This window comes from Paroedura picta, chromosome 2 (genome assembly GCF_049243985.1).
Source record: "Paroedura picta isolate Pp20150507F chromosome 2, Ppicta_v3.0, whole genome shotgun sequence".
NCBI lineage: Eukaryota > Metazoa > Chordata > Lepidosauria > Squamata > Gekkonidae > Paroedura > Paroedura picta.
In genome coordinates this window covers 57,434,071-57,460,615 of record NC_135370.1, presented here as the reverse complement: position 1 = coordinate 57,460,615, position 26,545 = coordinate 57,434,071, and the positions used below count along the sequence as shown (strand labels likewise).

The following is a 26,545-nucleotide window of genomic DNA, read 5'->3' as shown; positions in this document are numbered from 1 at the left end:
TTTTCCTCTGAAGAAATGCATTTCTATTATAATTTTTTTCTTTGGAGGGTTGAAATGAGCAAAACCTTCATGTTGTGTTTCAACAGTTCCTTTTTTAAAATTCTGGGCAGAGAACAGGTGGGGCACGGGGGAGTCAGTTCAATTGCTTTCCAGACGTCTCTTAGCCCACCTTCATTACAAATCCTAAAAGATCTAGCAGGAGAGATAATGGTTGGGTCAGGCTCTTCCATTTCTCCAACTAGTTATGAAATACCAGAAAGGCTTCAGAAAGATTTCCAGGAAAAGCCTCTTCGACCAGGCATGACCTGGTCAATGGGAAGGGAAGAGAGGTGATAAAATTCCTGGAAGGAAGAGGCTCTTCTTTTGTGCTGTCCATCAGAGTAGGCAGGAGATTTTATTGAAAGTTTAACACCAATCAAAGAAGGATATATATGAAAAGAGAAAGAACAAAAAATAGATGTGAAGTCATCACAATTGATTTTTTGAGTTTTATTATTATTATTATGTTTATCAATTTATTCAAGATTGCTTAAATTCAAATTTATCAATTTACGATTGCTTAAATTAAAATTATTTGAAAACTTTTAGCAAGTCTGGAAGAAACAGTCATGGACCATGTACCCATCTGTACAGCTGAAGAAAGCTTAAGTAGAAACTTTGTACAGATTTGGAACTTCCTACGTTAAGGAGCCTGTCCTATATTTTAGCAATAGGGTATGCAGAGAAAGAGAAACAAACGGATTGCATTTTGCCCATTTCTTTTTGATCCCTTGCTCAATCTAGCGCTGTGCTAAAAGTATGTACACATTCTTCTTCATAAATACCTTATAACTTTGGGTGCTACTAGTGGTCTGATGTATTACACAGACCTCAATTTTTTAATGCATTTTATTGTAGATGAAGCTCCAGGAAGGGGTAGGCTGGTAGTTCGTAAGTGGCTATTCCTCCAGGGGGTCCCCAGATGGCAAAACTGGCCCTGTGGTGACAAAGCACTGGGCAGCAGGAGACAAAGAGGGAAAGCCTCAGGTCTGGGAAGGAAAGCTGGAAATCCTGACCTTCCCCGCGATCTATTCCATACAGAGGTCAGGTGGTGGCAGCGAGTTACCATAGAGCAGGGGTAGTCAAACTGCGGCCCTCCAGATGTCCATGGACTACAATTCCCAGGAGCCCCCTGCCAGCGAATGCTGGCAGGGGGCTCCTGGGAATTGTAGTCCATGGACATCTGGAGGGCCGCAGTTTGACTACCCCTGCCATAGAGAGACAAGTCTCTCCAGGTGTTGGGGAAATCCTTGGTGTGGGCAGAGTGGAATAGTGCCTTCAGGCCATAGCAAGCCCATTCCCCCAACAGTGGTTAGGGATGAAAGCTTTCAGGTGAGACCTGCAGATATCCCAGAATGGCAACTGATTTCCAGAAATCAGCATCCCTGGAGAAAATTGCTGATTTGGATGGTGAACCCCTTCTGAGGTTCCTCCCCTTCCCCAAACCCACCATCCCTGGAACTCCATCCATGAATCTCCAAGAATTTCCCAAACTGGAGTTGGCAAACCTAGCAATGGTCCTCAGTGGGGTGTTTTCCCCCCCAGCAAACAAATTACACTTGCAAAAATGCTGAGATCATAAAAACCTTTATGATCACAAAAACCTTTATGATCATCTTTATGATCACATTTTGCTACTTTTTGCACTAACTTTTTGCTAACAGGCCAAAGGGAGGTCACTTCTTGGTAGTATTGCCAATTAGCCAGTTGAGTTTGAAGAGAGGAGGCACAATGCATCTTCCAAAGAATCTATTTCCTCCAGCGGAACTGGTCTCTGCCATATGGACATCAGTTGTCATTCTGGAAGCTCTCCAGGCAGTCCTGTTTCTTGGGCCTTTTCCCCCCGTCGTGTACTTTCTAAGGCGGCAGAACCCGAGCTTTGCGCGTGGAGGCGAGATTTAATGGAGCTACAGCTGCCCGCACGCTCCATCCTAAACGGAAGCGGATCACATCGCTGAGTCGGATAACGAGCCCACGTCAATTAAAAAAAATTAATTAAAGACACCAATGCCAGAATTTGATCTACTCCCCCGGCCTCCTGTTCTCGTCAACCGCCTGGAAACTGCGGTCGCTAAACGCCAGCGGCCGGCCGGAGGAATGTGCGGTCGCGAATCGCAGCTAGGTTTACCTTGTCCTCCCAGCGTGTCATGCTTCGCTTCCAGCCGCAGGAAGGCAGCCGAGCCCCTTCCTCCCCCGGATGCACGCGACAGCACGCCCTGTTTGCATTTCGGGCGCATGCGTGATACTCCGGGAGGAGGCGGACGACGGGAAGACTAGGGGGGAGAGAGAGAGAGAGAGAGAGGCTCGGGGGAGCCAGGTCCAAGTCGTCCCCAACCCAAGCGGGGCTGACGTTTGTGACGCGCACGCGCGCCTAGGGAAACGGGCGGTTGGGCCGAGGAGGGGGGCGAGCGGCGGCGGCGGAGGAGGAGGAGCAGCGATTAGGGGCGCGCGTGCTCGGCCCAGGCGTCAATTCCGCACCGTCAGCTGTGCTCGCCGCCGCCGCCGCCGCCGCCGCCGCCATCATGCTGTGGTTTCCTGGCACCATCCCGGCCGCCATTGCTGCCGCGAAGCAGCGTGGCGCGGTCTTCGTGGTGTTCGTGACAGGTACGGGCCCGTCTCCGCTTGCTGCGTGTCTCGCGCCCTTCTTCCGCTGCTAAAAAGGCGGGGGGGGAGGGGGGTCTGCTTTGCGCGAAGTCCGGCTCAGGCCCCGCACCGTCGAGTCTGTCCCGGCCCCCTCCCCCCCCGGGGGGGGGCAGAGCGGTGGGTTTTCCAGCTGCTTCCCCCGAAGCGTTTGAAGTGCCTGGGCTTTGAGCCGCAGCCTCTCGGGGACTTTGGCGTGCATAGCGGCGCGCTCGTCAAGGGTCCCTTGTTCTGCCACAGAGGGATTCGGGAGGCCCTCTCAGAAAAGGAGTCTGAGTTGCTTGGGCTGCAGAGGGAGGCGTTGGCAACTATAATGCCACTGGGGTCACCTCCACAAAGTGGTTGTGGCCTGAACTGGTGAATCATCATTAAACTAATATAGCTGCTGCTCTGTGGAAGGATTCCTTGTGGCGTCTATAGTATTAGAAGGAATGGGCTCCACGAAGCATCCATTTTTTATTGTAGTACACTCTGTTCTCAGAGCTGAGCAATCAGGATATCTTTCCACATGATATTCCAGACCCACTTTCCCTTGTTGTTGTGGTTTCCCCCCATATATGCAGTGATCATCTAGGTGCCCTGAGGCTGGGTCTGCTAGCCTGGCGCTCCACCTTCTGTATTTCATGACCTGCATGTGGGAGGGCCTGTTGGGTCATGAAAATCCTTTGTCGTGTTTATTTAAATGTGTAAATTAAAGTGGACATCACTGTATGTTGCTCCAAGATGGCTTGAAGGAAGAAATTGAAATGCTAGTTTGGTGTTGTGAAGCAATGGGAAATGCAGGCAGTGTTTGCAGAAAAAGTGAGCTGTGTTTGTTTCTTACGCTTAGACTTGAGAGCCAGCTTGGTGTCCTGCTTAGAGGCGGTGGCCTCTAATCTGGCAAACTGGGTTTGACTATCCACCCCTCCACATGCAGCCAGCTGGTTGCCTGGTTGCCCTTGGATAGGTCACATTTCTCTCAAAGCTCTCTCAGCTCACATGGTGTCTGTTGTGGGGAGAGAAAGGGTGGGTGATTGTAAGCCACTTTGAGACTCCTTTGAGCAGTAAGAAGCAGGAGAGACAAAATCAGCTCTGGTGGTGGTTCTTCACTGTGCTGATCTTGCAGTGAATCCTATTATGTGTGTGCCTTGGGGGAGGGAGAAGTATTAAAGACTCAGACTGCTGTGTGTGTGTAGAGTGTAGTTTGTGCATCAGACACCTGCTAGGCACCTGCTATTCCCCCACCACCAATTATTTCATCATGGAAGAATCTTAGGCCTCATGTTGGTGTCTAGGAGTGTATCATTTGATGACTTTGACTTTTATCTATATAGTATAGAATACTCTCAGCACAGTTCTGTTTTCCTAAATTCCAAATTCAGTATGTGTTACATGCTTATGATAGCTAGACTGTACAGACACAGCTCTACCCACAAACCTATGGTATGGTAAAGGAACTTGAAATGGGAGCTGCAATCCCTGAAAACTACCAAACTAGATGCAGTTCCAGGAAACTACAAAACTACAATGTGCAATCACTGTTTAGGTCTCTTCTTTTTAAATCATTGTTAGTGGTTATAGATCATATTCTTTAAACCTTTTATCTTAGGAAGGTTCCACCCTTCTTAAAAATTCCCTCATTATATTAGCAGCTCATAATAATGAGCTCCTTGTAAGTCTACAAATCTATAAATTCTAAATAACAGTATACTGGTATCAGCAAGTCTTCCTTCCACGTAAAAATTATGATCCTGTGGACCTCCCTCCTGCTGCAGCACAATACTTTGGGACATGAAGGAACTCCTAAAACAGTATTTTAGGGTGCTTGAGGGAGGAGGCAAGGAAGTTACATATGGACTGAAATCATTTTGCCAGCAGAAATGCTCTATCGGAAACAACTCCATTCCAACCAAGTTAGAAACTTTATAAAGTCCAACAAGACAAATAAATTTATCCGTAACTCTGCCATTTAAATCAGTGAGTTGATAACATTCCTGTATTAGCTGAACTATATTGCATGTGTTTGGGTGTGATTATCAGTCAGGTTGCTGATGCTACATTAATGACTATATAAACCTATTGAGTTTGTATTTTATAAAATATCCTATAATGTGCTTAAAAGCTCATGAAAATACATAATTTTGCTTACCTTTGTTTATGTACTCACTTGTTACATTAGGACATGAGCACATTTTATTTATTTATTATATTTATATACCGCCCTCCCCAGAGGCTCAGGGCAGTTTACATGGAACATATGAACAATACATGAAACTATAACATGAATAACCGTACAATAATATTAATAATAATAATAATTTTAAGTGTGACAGATCTGCCATTTTACGGTAATATTATGCCATGGGTTGTATCATTCTACTTCTACAAAGGTCAGAAAAATGCACACAAAGCACATAGTTGTTTTTATTTATTGTAAAATGGTAGTCAAACCTTTTTGGTCACGCAGTTACTGTCTTGTTCATGCTGTATGTTATGATCATTCTATTTAATTCTGTTGTGACTTGGAAAGCAAGTCAATAGAATTCACATTTTGCTCTGCACCAGAAATGGATACAGATGAAGCTACTTGGTAGACGTTTAAAAAGGTGTGTTGTACCATAATCACCTGGGTGTGGATATATTGTCCATAATCTTTGATGTACAGTTAACCGTAGTTTTATTTCTTTCGTAGACTAGACTAGACTACATTTTCATGCCCTTGTGGAACGGTGATAATTTCAGACAATCACATAGTTGGAGGTTAAGGTGACTACTTTTTATATGGTTATATGGGAATTACACATCCGCTATTAAAGTGGCTTCCCAGATACTCTCTAGGTCATTTTGTACCTCACTAAACTACTGCTTAAAGTATCTTGTTCCTATGTAGTATTATATGATTAACCAAACTAATGATAGCAGCTTTCATAGCATGCTGTACAGTGTATGGTACAAAAGCTGCTGGCAGTGGTCATTTGTAAAACTTAATTTGTGATGTTCAGCCTTCTTCAAAATGGCACCATTGAAAGTAAGATTTTTAACTACAATCCATTTTTGTTCCACCCTTCCTTTAATTAGCTCAGGGCAGTGTATGTAGTTTTCTCCTTCAGTTTATCCATGCAACAATACTGTGTAGTATGTTGGATGAGTGGTAACTTACTTAAAACCTTAGTGGGGTTTTCATGACAAAACAAGCATTTGAATCTGAGTCTTCCTAGGCCTAATGCAGCCCTCTAATCCAGCCTTTCTCAACTTTCTTACTGTTAAGAACCCCCTGAAACACTTTTCAGGCGTCAAGAAGCCCCAGAAGAGACTCAGTCATGCAGAATATAGTTGGGGAGTATACCTGTGCACACCCCCACCCAGGGCAGCTCCCCACCCCATCCAGGCCCATCATTGGTCATTGGGGGGGAGGTCAACATGACCATATATAGTCATATCACTTGATAAACGTCTACCAAATTTAAATTAGATTCCAGTTGGTGATCTTTTGGTAATGTCATGCTCTAGAAGCATCCTGTGTGGGGTGGCATTCACAGCCATCATCACCACAAGCAAGCTGGCCACCTATATAGGACTCTTTCCAGGAGCTCCAAGGCTTGCAGAAATTCCAAGGAAACAATGTGCAAGATCTAGGTTTTGCTCACAAGGAGATTTTAATAAGCCATGATCAAGCTTAAAGAAATAGGCAAAGCTCCCATCTGCTGGGTCTCAAACGCACACACACACAGCAGAACTCCAAGAAAAGTGGTCAGATTAGAACAAGATGCAATTAAACAAGGATAAGTGCAGATTTTGACATCTGAGTCACAAAAATGAGAAGCATACATATTGGATGGGAGATACACTAAAGTGTAGGTGTGTGTGTCTGTGAATGAGATCTTGAGGTATTTGTGGACTGTAAGCTAAATATGAGCAGAAAGTGTGATGCAGCAATAAAGAAGGTGAATGCATCATGAGCTGTATCCATAGAGGCATCACATCAAAATCACAAGATGTCTTAATCCTGGTGCATTCCATATTGATCTGCACCTGGAGCAATGCGCCTTGGGTACTGTGTGCTGTTCTGGAGGCCTTATTTCAAAAAGGATGTGGACAAAATTTAGAGGGTTCAGAGGAGAACAATGAGAATGATCCAGGACCTAGGGACCAAAGCCTATGAGGAAAGGCTAAGAGACTTGGGAATGATCAGCCTGGAGAATAGGAGGTTGAGAGGGGACAGGATTGCTCTTTTTAAGTTGTCACTTGAAAGGTTGTCACTTGGCAGAGGGCAGGGAACAGTTCCTGTTAATGGGTTTCAGTTATGTGTAGAAAGGTATTGGCTAGATATGTGGGGGGAGATTCAGTCAGAGTAGTTCAGCAGTGGAATAGGCTGCCTAAGGAGGTGATGAGCTTCCCCTCACTGGTGGTTCTCAACCAGTGGCTGGACAGATACTTATCCTGGATACTTTAGGCTGATCCTCCAGGACCACTCAGGTACTAGATGGCCTGTATGGCCCCTTCTAACTCTATGATTCTAAATCATTAATCAAGCTATCCCAAACATTACGATAAGCCAGGCCATCTTGTACTGGACAGGAAACCAATCAGGCTTTGAAGGTAAGAGTTACTAACAAACATGAAAAAGAAGAATATTCTTTTGGGACTGACCTGAAGACCATCCTCTCAAAACTCAAGGAAACTGACAGTCAAGCACCAGCGTATAACGAGGATGGAGTTACAAAGGTTATATACATCACCCAGCACACTGCAGGGCAGGTGAGCCATTGATATACCAAGTGCCTGGACCACCTGCTCTGGCAAGTCATGATGACTCCCCCATCCAGCACAGATCTAGGGCATCCAACCTGCTTACAGTATCTCTCGCTCCTTACATCAGGCTGGACCAGAAATCTAGTTCACTGTGGCAGCAGCGAGAGACTGATATTTTAGTCCTTCCCCTCTTCATGAAGGGTGGGGGATAGACTGGGGCACTTTCCACTGCCATTTTTGCTTCCCACTTACCCCAATGTTAAATTTGTAAATCACTGTACAAATATGTGTTGTAAAAGGTAACAAAAATTCTCACAAACTCAGAATGGTTACGTAGAGTATAGAGGGTAGCATATCTGAACAGATTAACAAGAATATATATTTATGTAGCAGTAGGTTATATGACAAGTTTCTTGAACAATAGACAGTTTAAAGTACATGTTTTGGAAAAATATAAGGATGTTAACTCTCTGAATGCTTCCTTTGAAATATTGTAATCTTGCTATATGAATTTTGTTATTTATAACATACTTAGATTTTGATTTTAAGATGATAGTTTATTTAAAAAGAAATAATAGGATTGTTGGTTCTGAGTTAAATCCATAATATGATTTGAAATCTCTCAGTTCCAAATAGTTAATTATATATCACTTTATAAATTGACCTGTGAAACTTGTACAGGATATGTTTTCTGTGTCCTCTGCACTTTGAATTGCATGATGACCACCCCTTTGGGAAATCTACATGCTAGAGCACTTTATTTTTCTCTCGCTGATCCCTCTTGGGAAGTAATTCTGAAATATGCAAGTTATCACTGGTAGCAATGTGCTCAACCCTTTTTCTATGCTTCCCCCCTTTTAATATTACAAAGCTGTTTTTAAGCACTCTTCCGAGATACCAGTTAATCTATTGACAATTACTTGAAAAGATATTTTCTTCCCAACACAATTCTTTACGTACAAATGTTTAGCAATTATTTTTATGTCCAGAGTTATTTATAAAACATTAAGTCAAAGGAAAAGCTAATGGGTAAACAACATGAGATCTCATTGCACACTTTGATTTTGCAAGTCAGGTTTGCTGAACCATAAGACTATATGCTGAAAAGTTTCCCCCCCCCTCTGTTTTCCCCTCTCCCTGTATTCTAACCACAATTTTTATTAATTTTATATGAACATTTTTTTTCATTGATGGTTTATTTTTCCTTGAAAAAAATAAGGCTGCATTTTGTCAGTCCCTGTTCACTCGATTGCACTGTAAGAAACCAAATAAGATTTGTTTTTTGAAGGGGGAAACTAAACAGTCAATAAATTGTCAAAGAATCCGCATTATTCTAATCTAATTAACGCCACAATTATGTACAAAGTTACTCCATAGGATAGGCCTTTAGACTCTAATCTTTAGAGTCAAAGCAATTAAACGGAAATGCTAAAGATAAGTTGAATTTGTATATTCATGTGTTATTATTATATTTCTAGCATTTTCCCTCCAGTCACATTTACTTAAGACATTTCTTGGCCACCTTTCTGTTTGTGGAATGCTGAAAGTAGATGCAGTTAATAGACTGTCCTCCACCCCCACCCCCGCTATCCTTGCCCAAGGGTCCCTGAGAGGTGGTAGGGGATCTGCTTGTGTGAAAGGGGGCTTGTCTGCTTGCTCCCTTCCCTCCTATTATATCTGATTGTAAAATTTATTTATTTATAAATTCAGTTTATTAGCCGCCCATCCCACAGTGGGTTCAGGGCACCTTACAATAATAAACAAATATTAAGAAAGTTATTAAAAACTAGTAGAATCTCAAATTTAAAAAGATGCACCCAGTAGTCTATAGATAGATTGCTTGAGGAGAGGGCAGGGCAAGAGGCCAATGATGGAAGGCCAGCAGAATGCAAAAAAGTACCCTTAGTTGTAAAACTCAAAGCTACACTGCTCATTCAAAACACTTATAACTTTGTCAGTTTAAGTCCTGGTTACAGCAACTAAACATAATGTTAAATTCTAATTCAGCAAACATTTTGGTACTATGCATCTGTTAAATTTTAAGATGCCACATAGCTCCTTTTATTCATAAGGAAAGACAGAAATTTGAACACTTAAAATGCATCCTACCATATTGTTAAAATCCATTATAATGAATTAGTAAGTATATTTGATATATTAAATTTCAGAAAAATAAGATTATATAGAAGTAGTTTGCAGGTTGTTGTTTTTTGTTTTTCCCCCCCCTGAGCCCATATTGTGCTACTTAAAAAGTATTGGGAAGTGGGCAGAACTGTATCTGTCTTTAAACAGAACCCAGGGAGTGGGTTGTCTATGGTTTTCTGAACTGTGTGTGATGGCTCTTGCCTAGAAATCATTAACTTACTTTGCCAGTAGAATTTCATTAACAATATGTTATAGTGTAATTAATCTAGGTTAGCATATCTGGAAAAAAATCTTCTTTTTCCACAGGGGATGATGAACAGTCCACAGAGATGACTACTAGCTGGGAGGATGAGAAAGTGACTGATGCAGCGGCGGATGGCTTTGTGGCTATTAAAATTGATATGCAAAGGTTTGTAACTTCTGCTGTTGCTGTTTTTTGCGTCTCAGTAATCATTTACTCTTTAAATTACTGCTCTGTGTTCAAGACATCATCATTAAATATATATATATATATATATATATATATATATATATATATATATATATATATATATATATATATATATATATATATATATATATATATATATATATATATATATATATATATATATATAATTTTCCAGAAAAGATAGAAATAGATACAGTAGATACAGATAGAGATAGAGTAGATACATATAATAAGGATATAAAGATAGAGTAAATACATATAATAAACATTAGTGAAGCAATTGTTTAGAATCTAAGCATATTAGAACCCGTTCCTTTCCCCATCTGGTTTACCTTTTTAGATAGTTCAGATGAGGATCCCATTGTTCCTGAAAGGCTTCTTCTGATTTTCCATTAACTATTAATGTCAATTTAGCCATCTTGGCGAGATCCGCCAATTTGCTCAACCAGTCTTCTATTGACGGTAGCTCATGCTTTTTCCATTTTCTAGCCCGCACTAATCTTGCTGCCGTCGTCGCATAGAAGAATAGACTTCTTGTGTGAGTTGGGAGGCAGTGCTGTGGTAAACTTAGTAGCATATATTCCGGCTTCATAGGAAAGTTCAAATCCCACATTTTCTGCATTATTGTATGAACCTTAACCCAGTACTTATACATTTTTTCATATTTCCACCACATGTAATAGAACCTACTTTATTTGCACGTTTCCAACACTTATTACCACAACTTTTTGCAATTGCAACAATCATTTTTGGTGTTACATGCCACCTATAGAACATTTTATACCAGTTTTCTCTAAGAATTTGACTGTGGGTAAGCTTTGGAATTCTAGTCCATATATATTTTGCATCCATTTGATCATGCATGGTTTTATCTGTTCCATCTTCATATTTCAGTAAAAGTTTATATATTAGTCCTTGTAAGTGGGGTTTTTCTTGGATTAGTAAATTTTCAAATTCTGGTATTGGAGCCTCTAAGTTAAATGGATGCTGGAATTCTGCTTTGAACCTAGATAGAAGTTGGTTATATTCCAGCCATTGGATTTCCACTCCTCCTTTCTCTAAAACATGTCATTCTTTGAACTTGCTGGATTTTGTTAAAAGTTCTTTGTATCGTAAACAAGTCAATCTTTTTTGTTGTGCTTTGCTGGAATGAGCTTCGATTGGTGATTTTAATATAGATGGTGTCGGAGATAATCTGCTACCATGCTTTGTCCAAATTTTTAACAGTCCATCAATCATTTGAAGAACTTTTTAAGAAGTGAATGCTAAGAAGATGCAACTATTACTATACGTTTACATAATTCCGTTTCATGCCTTCAGTTGTCCTTTGTTCATCTAATTAAAGGATCTCTTTTCTAACTGAGCTCAATGAGAGTCACTGCCAGTCATTTGACTATGCTGAGCAGAATGAATTTTGTTGCCTAAAGTAGCTTCACGTGGTCATAAAATGATGTGTTGCTGATCTTTCTCTTACTATTTGAAAAGTAAAAAAAAAAAAAGAAACAGCATATAAAAGATGTGTGCGCCAGCTACACATTAAAAAAAAAGTGTACATGCAGCCACAAGATTCTCTTATTCTGCAAAAAGATATATCAGGAGATGATAATTGACATCGGACAAACAGAATCAAATTGCCTTTGTTCCTCATTGTTTCTCCACCCCAGCAAATCAACTTTCACAGGAAGTCAGATATGTATGTGCCTTTCTCAAAGCTGCTCAACTGCAAAAAGTGTTTAAGTGCTCTCCCATTACTCCTTTGTTTTTGATTATCCTTTTCCTACACAGTTTGTAGGGGAAAATGACTGTTAAACTGTACATAGAGTATATAGTTTGGCTCTCTAACTAAATACGTTTCTTCCTCCCCTTGATTAACACTTTTTACTGGATAGTGTAATAATAGGATTTTGTAGAACATGTGCAGAGAAACTTTTAAAGAAGAGCTGGGGTCCCTGCAGGAACTGTCTGCTTTCCAGAGGACCTGCAAGACAGACCTCTTCCACCACGTATATGGTTGAGGCAGGGGCCGGAGGAAGATCTAGTTGGGAGCTCCTCCTTAGGAAGCTATGTCACCTGCTAGAACACCATGGGTGACGTTGGTTAACATAGCTACCCTGGGGGCAGGAATACCACTAGGGATGGATTGGGGTTTTTCCACCAGGTTGTTTTTCTAATGTTGTGTTTTATAATTTTTAATGGGACGTTGTGGGTTTTTATGCTTTAACCTGCTATGAGTTGGCTTGCCGAGAGTGGCGGGTAAGAAATTTAATAATAATAATAGTAATAGTAATAAGGTCAAAATTAATATTGTCCAGTTTCCTTTATTTAATTTTTAGAAAAAGGAGAATGTGCTAATATGTTCTTTTCAATTCTGAGAGCATCTCATAAATCTACTGCAGTGGTTAATAGAAACAGAAACTAATTCCTTGGTATCTCATAAGGATTGTCCAAGTTTGGTGTACAATGATATGTTAATTTTATGACATTTTGGAATGATAGTCGTTTGCTAATCTAGTACTCTTTTTTTTAAACAGTGAAACCTGCCTGCAGTTCTCACAGATCTGTATCCTTTGGATAGATTTTTTAAAATAAGCATTTTTAACAGGAATTACCACTAATAACCTGTTCCAGAAATATAAGATGTAAATGAACCAGTGTAGCTGTACTGTTGTGCTATCCTTGGTTTGCTTCCTTATAGGGCGCAAATGGCTGGATTTTGTCCATAGTTTTGTTAATCTCTCATTTCTGTTCCTTTCCTCCTTAATTTGACATTACCCTTTCCTCTCTGCATTTTCAGTCATATTTTTGGCCAGGAAGCTGTCTGCAAGAAGTAGTATTCACAAGGTAGTCAGTGATGTGGGTTTTCTGTAAAACTTCTGTGCAGGTCAATTGGAATGTAAGCTTGTGTGTTTTGAGTAAACAAACTTTAAAAAGCATGCCATGTTAATTTTATATGTTATGTAAATAATCTCAGAGTTTTTCTTATAGCCAGTAGTTGAAGTAAAGTACTGAGTTGGAATACATGCTCCAAAACCAGTTAATGCGCTTTTAGCTATATTCAAAGCCACTGGGAGATTATTTGTATAGTCCACATAATTCTGTTTGCCAACTTCATGGTAATCTATCTGAACAAAACGCAACATTGAGTGGACAGTGTAGTAAGAAGGAGCATTGGGTACTGTTGCCTCTCCTCACTCTAGCTCCAGCTGTCTCATTCACAATACTATTCAACCCAGGCACAAATACAACAGTAACATAAAATCAGAGTCCAGTAGCACCTTTAAGACCAACAAAGATTTATTCGAGGTGTGAGCTTTCGAGTGCAAGCACTCTTTGTCATGTAAGACAGAATGCAAGAGCATGGTCTACTAACCAGTCCAGAGTCAAGTGGTAAAAGATTCAGTTCAAAGGTCAGGGGGAAAGGAGGGTCTGAAGTTCATAGTCCAAAAACAGGGGAGGATACAGAGTCTGGGTTTCAAACAGGAGAAGCAAGCACGAGGTTAAACCAGGCAGCAAGAATCAGCTCGCAGAGGGAATAGTAAGCAAAGTTGCTTCCACACCAAGCCTTGTTCAGCATATTCCTTGTAACTGCCTCCTTTTGCTGACTTATTCCCAAAGCCTGGGTGTCACTTCTTCCCAATGAATTCCTCATCCTCCAAGTATAGGTTCTTGCTGCTTTCTATCAGCACCTCAGTCTTGATCCTGTAAAGACTCTGTTCCAGGAACCAGTATTGATCACTGATGTGCCATTAGGCGAGCACTCCTTCTCTCCAGAGCTGTCAACTGTTACCTCCTTGTACATTTCATTCGTTCAGGAGAACTTGGTGATGACTGAGGCTGTGGCCTCTGCATACATTCTGAGCAGCGTGGCTGTATCTGGGAACTGTTCTCACTTGATTCTTCTTCCGTTGGGTCTCTCTCTCAGCTTTGCTGCTCTGGTTGGTATTTCAGCTCTGCAGGGCCTTACTCCTCTGTATCTTCCTACAAAGAGGAGGTGACAGCTGCTGACCCATTATACCAACAGAGAAGCTGCTAAGGTCCAGTCCTGTGACTCTCCTCAGATAAAACAAATTTGCACACAAACAAGTAAAGAATAAAAGATGGCACTCTATGTTCAGTTTTGTTTTCACATTGTACTACCTGATGCAAATACAGATTTTTTAAAACTTTTAGGCCATTAGATAATTCATAATTTGATTTTTTTAATTTGGCTCATATGCACTTTAGCTTTAATTTATCCCCTCCCCTGATTTTCCGATAAATAGATTTGTACAGATCCTAGGAAAAACAACTTAGTGTGCCAAGTTTGACTGCAAATTCACAATGAAGTTATTGTTCTGGATAAAGATTAAACCCACAATATATATTTCGTTTCCAGCAACCGGGAGGGAGGGTCCCCTAAATTTGAAGACAACTCTCACTTTTCTCTCAGTGTGAGTGCAATCCAGGATCTAGGTATTCATAGATCTGCTCACACTTCAGAATTGGATGTATAGATTATTCTTCTCCAGTTTACTTTTGTGCAATATTACAAATGTTGGGTGTATATGTATACATATCCTCCTTAACTATTACTGTATAGATCCTGTAGTGTGTGTTCCATCCAGTTTCTTTATAGGAGACAATGGAATCCCTTTGGAAGTAATTGCTGGCAGTGTTTCCGCAGAGGAACTTATTTCAAGAATCAATAAAGTCAAACAGGTGATGATGACAGACCTTTTACAATACAGTGAACTATTTCTAAAAACCCCAATACTTTAATGTTTAATTTGTACAAGTCAGAAGTAATTATGCCTGTTGGATTACTGAAACCTCTATGATGTGGCTTGCTAAAAGAAAATATTTTTAATCATAGAGGTTTTGCTTAGTTATAGGTTTAAATTGCTGAACTGGGTATTTATCAATTCTTTTGTGTTTCAGTTACAGGAAAACATGAGTAATTATAGCTTCTTGTACCCGATGCCAGGCAGCTTTGTTCACTATATACCTCGAATTTTTGCCTATTTTCATATTGTTCTACCCTTCTATTCTTACTTTATTGCCCATTATTTTCATTAGCCCATTTTAATGTTCTTGGTTTTTAGTGGGCATTAGCAGGTAGATTTAGGGGAATTCCTTGGGACCAGGGGTTATGTCCTTGTGGAATTCAAACATCAGAATGCATCTTTATATACTTCATACTAAGTATATAAAAACAGCTGCTGTTATGGTCAGCTTTCCAGATTGCTATGTGGATTATCACTTAACTAAATCCTCTTTCAGGAAATTGGAAAGGACTATGGAAACGGTAGTAAAAATTATCTCAGTGTCACTGAAATTTTGTGCTAAAACCTTAATCTCTGTGGAGCTCAGAATTTATATTTAGTGGTAGTTATACATAATTTTAGTATTTGCTGGAATCTTAAAATATAAAAATAATATTTCATTACTGGGTTATGTGTTGAGGTTAACTATGTTGTGCAAAGAGAGTGAAATGTACCAGCATCCTGGGAAGGACTTGAGCTAGAGGGCTAAAATATTATTCTTGGAGTAGAGCTAAGTTTAATTCCCTGAAACAAAAGTTTCTAGTTTCCCAGCCTCTTTAGTTTATTGGGAATAGATGAATCATAGGTTGGGAAAAAAAAACATTTTAAGTTAGTTATATTTGTGAAATTGTGAAATTGCAGTTCCCTTAATTTGTATTGCATTATCTCCAGTACCCACAGCTGACAACTTTATAATCATTCCACAGAGCTCTGGCAAATCATTAATATATTTGTAACTAGGGGTCAAGACCATTTCATTCAGGAATACAACGGGTGCTAGATTGGGGGGATGGGGTGGAAGAACTCCATGGATGGCCTCTCTCTCCTCCCAGGACCTGGAAAGGCTGTAGGTCCCCGGGAAGGGAACTCACTGGCAGGGGCAATTCTCACACGGCAGGGATCTGCAGCCTCCAAGCCTCAGAAGGAAGTGGAAGGAGGAGGGGGTGGTCAGGGGTGGGGGACAGAAGGCAGGCAGGCTGGTTCAAGGAGGAGGCACTCGGGCTGGACAGCCACCCTGAGTGGGTGTTAAGCGTTGAGTGGCACTTAAGCCATGAGACCAGATCTTCCTCCTAGGCTTTGCCAGAAATATTAAGTTGAACAAATTAAAAAGGAAATTTTCTGTCTGGTCAGAAGCTGGTAATCCAAATATCTTCTCCAGCACTTAGTGAAGGTTTTTCAAGTACCAGAAAAAATTTCTTAAGGGACAGGGTTTTTTTTAAAAGCTAATTCACATGTAGAATGCTTTTCTAAAGTATGCTTATGAAATTTTGTGTTTCAGCAGGCTTTGCAATATACTTAGGGAAGCTATGAAAAATAATTATTTTTCTTTTATAGTTGTAGTTGTCAATTTCCTGCATTCTGCAGGGGGTTGGACTAGAAGATCCTGGAGGTCTCTTCTAATTCTATGATTCTAAATGGTGAAACTGCACAAGTGTATTCTTATGGTATTTGCTTTATAGGATGACTTAGCTAAAGTAAGTCCTGCTGATTGTCATTTATTAATGCATCTAGATGAGAAACTTGCAACTCATGTTTGGCTCTTCTGTCTGTTTAAATTATGTCCATCACCCATGTGGCAATGCATATGCAGGGTTTGCCCAATGTAACTTGCCATTTCCTCATTGCCTGTTTGCCTTGATAGTGCAAACAGAATGATTTCTCATCTTATGTGTAACGCAGGCTGTCCAACTACTGCCATTAATACCCCTTTAAATATATAGCCATTCCCGTCTTGGATCTCCAGTGTCTCATCGAATATGGCCCTAATTTTACCGTTTGGAGACTAGACAGAATAGGAAATAAATGTTGGCCTTGAAAAGTTAGCCGCTGTTGCACTCTTCACTCCTCCACAAAGCCATCAAAAACAGTAGTCCTGAATTTTAAAACTTCTCTGCATACTTTTTTTCCTTAGATGCACACGTTAAAAAATGAAGCATTAGAAAGTCCTGCATCATGTTCATCCTCTCTGCATAATGAAACAGATGATTCTGGATCACGAACATCTGAGCCTATCGAAGCACATTCTGAAAGCCTTCATGTATTTTCAGCTTGTAAGTAATAGTAGTTAATAAAGTCACTTTTGACTTTCTTAAAATCAGTATGTAATCTAAAGGCTATTACAGCTGTTCACTTAGCTGTAATAAACATTCTCATGTCTTCCTTGTTAATCTGTTGCTTTCACTTATGTACACCCTTCCTACCTTTGCCCGTCCTCACCATGCTTCTCCCTCGTGTAGAAAGAGTTGCATCGCCTCCTCTTAGGGGAGCATGGGCGCAACTGAGTGAAAAGTGACACCACGATAAATAGTGTGGACAGCATATTACCAGTGTATTAATTACACATGGGCATTTGTAGCAGTTATGGGCCAGATAATACTTTTTTTTCTTTTTTTTAGTCTAGCACTTAAGTCTGGGGAACTACTTTTTAAAGCAAAGCAGGGACCCAGTTTGACTCAGGCTCACAGCCTCAGGGAAGAGGGGCTTCTGACTTCCCCATACCATTTTTCTAAGCCAAAACTGCCTGGCGACATGATACTGCATGGACAGCTTCAAAGTGAGGCAAATAATGTGTGCCTCCAAAACAATAATTCTAAAACTAAAAATGAAAAGCAATGGAGCAAACAGTTAATATAAAATACAAAAAAAAACCCCACACAGACACATTCAAACGAGAAAATATGTGCATATTTTCACTCAGAACATTTTCCTCACAGCCCAAAACACTATTAATCCCTCAAAAGAGGAAAATGGTAGAGAAGAGGAGAGCAGTCTGCATGAGAAAGCATTTGAACTGTTTTTACAGCCAATCCTACATGTCCATATCCCCTACAAGGGAGGGAAGGGAAACTTCAACACTGAACCTACAAAACAAAGATAAAAGGGGAAAAAACAACCCAGAATAAAAACTCAGCAAAACAGAGCAGAGGTAAAATCCTAGGGCTGAGATAAAGGGAATTAAAATAAATAGATAAAAGCTAAACTAATATGAGATAAAAATAAAAGCCCTGCCTACCTAATGGCCTGCAACAACACCCCGGAGCAGGAAACCACCACCTGCTTGTTTCTAAATAGCGATGATCCATTCTGAATTATTAATAGCTTGTTTTTGTAGCTGAGTGTTTACAGTTCATGAATGTTGTAAGTTTTAGACAGTTACCAGTTTTCTCTTGTTCAATTTCTCCCCTTCTCCCTCTCCCCCCCCCCTTCTGATTTTCACCCTATCTTAAGCTGAAGTAAATCCAGTCCAGACAAATAAGCTTCCTGAGGAAAATGACAGAAAAGCAGAACCACAGACTGCAGATGACCTCACTGCCAAAGTAGAAAGGTTGGTTTCAGATTTTCTTTCTAAATGTTTTGTTGCAAGTTTCATTGCTTTTCTATAAAATGAATTTGGCAAAAATTTCACGGATCATTTGTACAAATATAATTGCAGAAAAAATGTCATATGATTGAAGCATCAGTCCTGCTGATGTCTTTTTTTAAGAACTGCTAATAAAAAGTATAGGTATTTTAAAGTGCCACCTAATACTTTCCAACGATACTCAGTATCGGAATGGACCTTAGTCTATGAACATTTTGAGAGCATCTGAATTATATCAGGTATACTTCACATAACAAAAATGAAAGAAATTCCTGTCTAAGGCACAAAGACACTGCTGCTTATTCTCTGTACAGGGATGGGAATGGAAACTTAATTTTGAAGGATTATATGGAAAGGGCACTCTACAGCAACAGTGGAAAGAGACGGTACACGTCTGTGGGGAATCTAGCAGTTGTCTGTGGGGAAACCTGGCATTGGATAAGCCACGAGGGCAAGGAAGAAATAAAGCTGAGATATCACGATACTTTTTAAAAAGAAGGTTCAAGAGAGGAAGCCTTATTATAAAGGAAGGCAGCCAGTGCTGGGAGGAGGGAAACAAGGGCAAGAGAAGACAAAACAAAAGCATTCATAACAAAATCAACTCACTGGCAGAAAAGAGAGTTGAAAAGTAGTTTGCCATCTGAGTTGCTCAGCTCAGCTCAGGCATGGAACTATGATGCAGTGTAAGTCCTCTGCTGTCCATTAAGCCAATTTTTGTGTTTTGCCTTCAAACCCAGTTGCTCTGGCAGCCATTACATGGCTTTCAGTAGAATCCTGTTCTGTACTCTGCTATCTGCTGCTAGCAAACTGTTCCTCAGCTCTGCTGTAGCATCAAATCAAATCTTCTTCTACATATTAGTAGTCTGCCTCTTTGAATTAGATTGCAGTCGTTGGGGGCAAAGTACACATCACTTCTCTGTTTTATACTTTGACACACATCAAATACAAATGGCTACTGTACTTGCTGGTTAGATCAGACCATAGGTTATAGATGGGTAGGGATTCTGAACCTTTAAATATTTGTAGTTTCAGTAACATTCCAAAAGTGGTTTTAGAATGTTGTCTTGATGCTTACCTGCATTTAAGTGTATGAATTAAATATTATTCCAAAAAGCCAAGGAATATTGCTTTTGGAAAAGAGAATTTTGTTGTTAAGAACAACAGTGTACTGATTCTGGTGTTTCTTTAAAGTAGTTAGTTCTCTGACTCATATCTTCTACTCTTTTCAGAAACTCATGGTGGGTCACATGTACAAGCAAGATAGTTATCAGCAACAAATATAATACATTATGAGTGATTGTATTAACATGAATGAGACACTCGTATTTGCAGTTAAAAACATCATAAATATATTCTACCCCAAATTGAAATTGTTTTATTTTAACATGATTTTCTTTAATAGAATTCGCTTCATGTTTCTAGAAGGCCAAGTGTAAGCACTCTTTTATGTGACATTTCATAGCTTCTTGAAGGTTTTGACTTTAATTTTCAAGGCCTTAAATGGTCTGGAACCTCTGTATCTTTGGGATTGCCTCTTCCCTTATCCCCCCCCCAAGAGCATTATGATCATCTGCTCAGGGTTCCTGGCCCCTGGGAGACACAGCTGGCCTTAGTCAGGGCTTTTTTGGTCTTGGCCCCAGCCTGGTGGAATGATCTGCCTGAGGAGATAAAGTCAGAATCTCAAACAATTCCATATGGCCTGCAAAAGTGAGCTGTGAGGCCAGACTATGACATCACGAAGTACTTGAAACATCCACCAACAAAGACCCCTCCAAAATTCTGAAAAAAAAACACAGGGAATTAATGAGGGAAGGTGGTTTTTAATGTAAGATTGTTATTTATTGTTATAATTTTACTATGTTTTGTTTTATAACGTTGTTAACTTATAGGATGGAGCAGTATATAAATAAAATATTTATTTATTTGGTATATGTTTTTTTTTCCAGAGTAACAAAAAAACTTGAACAAAGGCAAGAAGAGAAAAAGAACGACGAAGAACAGGTAGAAGGTTAATTTCAGTTTCCGTGTCGGGCTTTTTCTTGAACAAGAATCCTATTTAAAGCAAAAAATTAGTCTGCAATATATTTATATCAGCGGCTTGAATTCTAGAAAGTGCTTCATAGGCTGAGACCTGCATATCTGTTGCTCTGCCTCTCCCAATATGCTCCACTGCAACAACTTCACTCATTTGAATGGAGTCCTTTGAAGGTGCCACACCACAAACGGGTAAGATTGAGGGCTGCCCATTCCTATGGGTTTTCTGAAGTGGCACGACCTCCTTGATGTGATTGTGGTGAATGACATTTCAACCTAGGAATCTGTAAGAATTTTCCACTTTCCTTTGTTAATGCTTGTTTACGCTCTGAATTCCCAGGAGGTAAACTCAAACTGTATAGATAGTCCAGTAAAAATGGAGAGAGAGATAACCCTTGCCACTTTCTGCCTCGAAATTCCAAAGTTCAGAGTTTGGTGGCCATTTTTATGGTAATGAATGCATCCCAAGAGAAAAAAGGAAGAGCCAGGACAGGTGTGAACTGAGAGTATCTCAGCAATGTGGACCTCTTAAATCTTAGAAGTTATCATTTCTAGTCTTTTCCTTTCTCTACCTGGTGAGGCCTAGCAGAAGAGCACCATCTTGCAGGCCCTGCAGAACTTTGACAGCACCAACAGGGTCCTTAGCTCTCCCAGGAGTTCATTCCACGAAGTTGGGGCCAGGACTGAAAAAGCCCCAGCTGTGATTGAGGCCAGGTGAACTTCTCTCAAGGCAGGAATCTCCAACAAATTAGCACCCACAGAACGGAGAGCTCTGCAGGGGGCATAAAGAGAAGCAGCCCCTCAGGTACTTGGGGCCCAGGCCGCATGTAGCCTTGAAAGTTAACACCAAAACCTTGAACCTAATCCAGGCCACAACTGGCAACTAATGCAGCTGCATTCTTTACAGGCTGCAATTTTCAGGTCAGGGACAAGGGTAGGCCTGCGTAGAACGAGTTACAGAAGTCCAGTCTAGAGGTGATTGTTGCATGAATCACGGTGGCCAAGCAGTCTGATGACAGATAGGGCACTAGTAGCTGAGCTTGGCATAGATGGGAAAATGCCATAGTGGGTAGGTGCACTGCTCTGCCACCTTCCTGCCCAGCCACAAGACCTCCATCTTGGAGGGGTTGAGTTTCAGGCAACTCTGCTCCAATCATCCAGCCATAGGTTAGGGCAAATATGTCCGGGGGGGGGGAAGTGTTTGGGCGGCTGTCCATAAAGAGAGAGAGCTGGGTTTCATCTGCATACTGGTAACAACCCAGCCCATAACTCCAGACCAGCTGGGCCATAGGGCACACAAAGATGTTGAACCAAGTGGGGGAGAGTATTGTCCCCTGCAGAACCCCACAAGGGAGTTAAAAAGGATCCTCTGTGTCCAGTGCCAGAGAAAGGAGTGCAACCACTGAAGGGCTGTCCCCCTTCACTCTAGCCATCTCACCTCCCTCTTCCTCTCCCATAGCTCCGCAGTGAACCACAGGGCTAGTTTGAAACAGGGTCAGAGAGGGCGCCAAGGAGCGAACTTGTCAGTGGCAGCAGCCAAGCAGCACTGCCAGTCTTCCACTGGTTGCTGTTTTTTAATGGCGTGTTGAAAGTGTAATGTTTTTTATTACCTAGAAACAACTATTCTACTTTGACTCTTTATGAGACCGATGAACTGGAAATGAAGTAATAAAAACAAATCCTGCCACTCTGCAGTGCATTCTTCTGATAGAAGAACATCTCACTCTCTAAGGAATGCACCACTGTGAGTGGAAGTGTTTGTTTAATGTCTAGGAAAGGTGCTTTCTTTTTAGAAAGAAATCAAGAAAGAAATCGAAAGAAGAAAAACTGGGAAAGATATGTTGGAATACAAAAGAAAACAGGAAGAAGAACGGACAAAACGAATATTGGAAGAAAAGAACAGGGAAAAAGCCGAAGATAGAGCTGCTCGGGAACGTATCAAACAGCAGATTGCATTGGTAAGAGTTCTGTTGGGATCTGGTAAAATGTAGTATTTCCTTGAAAGGATCACTAATATACTAGGAGGTGGATAAACTGATTCTAAAAGCAATTTTTGAAAAATAGGTGGCTTGTGTGTGTGGTCCCATGATGAGTTGCTCTTTCAGTCATTTGGTGGCTGACATACATTTGACTGGAGTTTTGTGTGGGAATGGTTCAACACACTAATACATGGGCCATTATTTCAGCAATTTTCAAAAATGATACCTGTCAAGCATATCGGCACACGTTTTTCATCTGCCTCTCCCTTAGATGTCAGTATAAAATCACCTTGTGATGGCCCAAAAAAAGGGTGACTATTTCAGAGTATGCATTCACATGAGGATAGAAGATAATGTTTATAATAGGTGAAAACATGAACTCATTGTTCTTGTCACTATGCAAGGGGTGCCTTAATGCAGAGGTAATCAACCTGTGGTCCTCCAGATGTTCATGGACTACAATTCCCACGAGCCCCTCGTGGCAGGGGCTCGTGGGAATTGTAGTCCATGAACATCTGGAGGACCACAGGTTGACTACCCCTTAAACTGCATTTTGAATTTCTGTTGCGCTTAATATAAAATTGCTGATAATTTTTGTCCCTGATAATTCTCCTCACAGAGCCATCATAACCCGTGCCTTAATGCATATTTTATTTTTTATGAAGGATCGTGCTGAAAGAGCCTCCCGTTATGCAAAGGCACAGGAAGACGCAGAAGCAGCAAAAGCGGCTGCTCTCCAAGTACAGCAGGCTGAAATGGAAGCCAAGAAGGAAGCCTTGCAGATAGAGAGGAGGTGAGCTCATTAGATACCTGTCCAGTCCCTCAAAAAAGCCTCCTGCTCTCCGAACTGTATTCTTTGCTTTCTGCCAGCAGTTAATCTTGACCATCACGTGCTCGCTTTTCCTTTATCAGGCCATAGTGGCTGCATTTCTCTTTTGTCTCCTTGGCCTTTTGTTAGCTTTCTTGGCAGAAAATATATTTGTTCTGTGCATTGCAGCATTGCACACTGCTAGAGCTACACAGCTCTGAGGTAACTGGACTCTTGCTTGAAATGAATGCAGAGGGTGCATTTTTCCAATGTAACATACCTAGTCTTTGAATGTCGGATTTTAAAGGAATTGTGCCATGCACTGATTTTTCTGAGCAATATCATCATCATCCTTAACCTGAAATATCTTCCCCAGTACCATAGCAAGAATTCAGTTCCGCCTCCCAGATGGATCATCCATTACTAATAACTTCCCTGTAGATGCTCGCTTGGAAGAGGCTCGACGGTTTGCTGCCCAGGTAAATGAGCACTGGAGTAGTTGGTGTGGTGGCCTAATAGAGCAAGCTGGTAGCTGGTATCCTCTAGAACAGCTACAGATGTTTACCACTAATAAAATAGTTAAAACCGTCTGGCTTGGCTTTGTGGGTGATAAAACCAACAAAAGTGGGTCACCCAAAGGCAAAATAAGGGTCCCTACCTATTCTGGGTGACTCCCTAGGTATACAGAAAAATTATAATACTGATTACCCAAAAAAGTGAGGAAATCTTCCCAAAACAGCTAGTTAAAGGCTGTAGAAACTTCAGAAAGGGTTTGTGTTAAGAGAAATTGAGGATCAGTTTTCAGGAGAGATGACCAGGATCTGCGGCAAAAATCAGCCTACTCAAGCACTGTGAGCTTAGAAAATCTTATGGAATTTATTTATTTAGTACATTATTATCCTGCCCTGCCTCTAAGAAGTTCAGGGAAGGGCATATATTGTTGTACTCACCTCCACTTTACCCTCACAGCAGTTCTGTGAGGTAGGTTGCGGCAATACCCCGAAATGGGTTCCATGTGTCCCCACCCCCCTCCACAATTTTTTCCATCCCCCCCCCCGGGTTTGTGTTCACCTATTAGGAACCCATCTTTAGTCTTGTTCACAAGGAAAGGGATTGCCAGATATTATCTTAAGATAGTAGGCAGCATATAAATATTTCTAATAATGTTAGCTGTAACTATTCATGGAGAACATGCTGGCATGTGCTACAGAGAATGTCAGTTTAAATGAAATTATACTCGTACAGCTTTGGTGTTGGCCTGGCAGCAAATTAGGATTCTCCAGTATTCTCCAAATGTGAGTCTAAAGTGACAGTTCCCTTGTTTTATTTTGGGTCATATGCAGACTCAGAAAATAGAGAAAGATGGCAGACAGATGGTCATGTGAACATTAAATCCCCTTTCCCCCTTTAAAATCACTTAAATGGTGGAATTACATTGGAAAGTTTGGTATTTTCCCCCAGTTCTGTGTGTCCAAATATTTAACTAGCTTGTTGTGTCATTACAGACAGTTGGCAACACATATGGTAATTTCTCATTGGCTACAATGTTCCCCAGGAGGGAATTTACCAAAGATGATTATGGCAGAAAATTGTCAGACTTAGAACTTGCCCCCAGCGCTTCAGTAGTATTGTTGCCGGTAAGTGCATCTTGTTCATAAAGAGCAGAAGTATTAAAACATTTAAATTGTACGATGGTGCAGCAAAGGCTCTGCACATAGATATTGAGTTTCTTCTACAATTTGTGTCCATTTTACAGTTCTTAAAATGATTGTCAATTTTTTTCCCCATAAATAGGCAGGAAAATCAGCTACAGCAGCCGTGCAGACTTCTGGTGGAGATTTTTGGAAATTTCTTGGCACAGTCCTTTACCCATTGATAGCTGTCTGGCGATTTATTAGCAACTTCTTGTTTAGCAGTCCGCCTCCTTCCCAGACTTCCGAAAGACCTCATCAGCAGGAACACTCAGATCCTTCATCTAGCAGTACAGAATCAAGCAGGTACCAGTGCATTTACTAGCATGCTACCAATGTTACCCCCAGTTTAGTAGAAAGGCAGACCAGAGCCTTCCGCTCTCCCCTGGCTTTGATGGGGCTGGGCTGCCCATGAAAAGCCAGGTTTGCAGCTGGGGAGTACTACTATCACAGCAGTCACCTTAGAAAACCAAGCAGCTGCCGTGGACAAAAGTGCTTTAGCCCAGCTTTGACTGGTGCATCAACTGTCTAATCCTGGTTCAGTCCGATCTAGCCAGAGTGGATCCGTGCCTTAGTCAAGGCCAGCTACCAGGAGCACACAGCCGGCAATGCTACTGCGATTACACTGTTCCCATCAATTCAGCATGCTGGTTTTGACCCTAAAGCCATGCATTTGGATCTGTCTGATGCTTTTTACATTTCCTTACCAAATCTCTTTTTCACTGTGATTCACTGATGCAGTTTCCACTTATGGAGTTACAGGAGGAATCCAGAAAGTGTATATCTCTTTAGGCTGTCTGAATTGGTGGAGGCTACTATATGTTCATTTTTGTTCTGTCTTTTCAAGTTTGTGCCACATTGAAAAGAATAGATAATGCTCAATTACCTTTCCAGTACAAGCATTATGAATTTTGCAGTGGAGGGATAGCGTGGAAGAATAGCTGGATGAATGGTTCTTTGATGCACTACTGTAGGATGTTGTTCTCAGAAGGCCTTTCTTTCTTATTTAGGCAAGTGGTCAGGAAACGAGTACTGGACAAGCGGGGTGAAGAATTCAAAAAAGAAGGCAAAATCTATAGACTGAGAACTCAGGATGATGGCGAAGATGATAACAATACTTGGAACGGGAATTCAACTCAACAAATGTAGTTTTACAAGTAAACTGTGCACAGTAATCATTGAGGTTTTCTTTTCCCCTTATTTGATTTAATTCTATTAAACCTTCTGCTGCACAAGTGGGCTTCTCTGGTGTGCTGCCTGAGCTTTACCTTATTCCTATCATGGCACATGCAAGGTGTTAATCCAAAACTAAATCTGGATACTTGAATGTAACTACTGCCAAAGGCTCAAAGAATGTAAAGAAATCCTAATCTTCCATTAGCTTTCAGAATTTCATACTTAAACCACCCTATTATCATTTCATATGCACTTTTTTCCCCTCTGTTGATCTTGGAACAAACCGGAATCCCAGACTCTAAGACATGAGATTGACTAGCAGAAGCCATAACAACTAGCATATTGGGTAACTTATTTTTTTTTCCTTTTAGCAACTTCAAGCAGTTCTAATAGGTTTTTAATCTCTAAGCATTCAATAAAAGTTTTTCCAATAAAGTCTAAGTTCTTTATTTAGAAAATGTTCCTTGGT

The 26,545-nt window shown here is 40.8% G+C and overlaps 1 protein-coding gene across 1 annotated transcript; it reads left to right on the top strand.

The window, feature by feature from the left end:
- The first annotated feature begins 2,339 nt into the window (after nt 1–2,339).
- Nucleotides 2,340–26,511, top strand: UBXN4 (UBX domain protein 4). Its single transcript, XM_077320216.1, has 13 exons — nt 2,340–2,643; nt 9,862–9,964; nt 12,538–12,566; nt 14,586–14,704; nt 16,940–17,078; nt 18,256–18,352; nt 20,335–20,389; nt 22,216–22,380; nt 23,067–23,194; nt 23,586–23,688; nt 24,715–24,846; nt 25,004–25,206; nt 25,911–26,511. The coding sequence occupies exons 1-13, from the start codon at nt 2,562–2,564 to the stop codon at nt 26,047–26,049; spliced, it is 1,494 nt and encodes a 497-aa protein (XP_077176331.1). The 5' UTR covers nt 2,340–2,561; the 3' UTR covers nt 26,050–26,511.
- Nucleotides 26,512–26,545: the final 34 nt, after the last annotated feature.

Excerpts from the sequence above, each read along its gene's own strand:
- UBXN4 (XM_077320216.1), top strand. The coding sequence starts at position 2,562 with ATGCTGTGGTTTCCTGGCACCATCCCGGCCGCCATTGCTGCCGCGAAG. Across the intron at positions 17,079-18,255 it reads CCTTCATGTATTTTCAGCTT|CTGAAGTAAATCCAGTCCAG; the intron begins GTAAGTAATAGT and ends CCCTATCTTAAG. Across the intron at positions 24,847-25,003 it reads CTTCAGTAGTATTGTTGCCG|GCAGGAAAATCAGCTACAGC; the intron begins GTAAGTGCATCT and ends CCCCATAAATAG.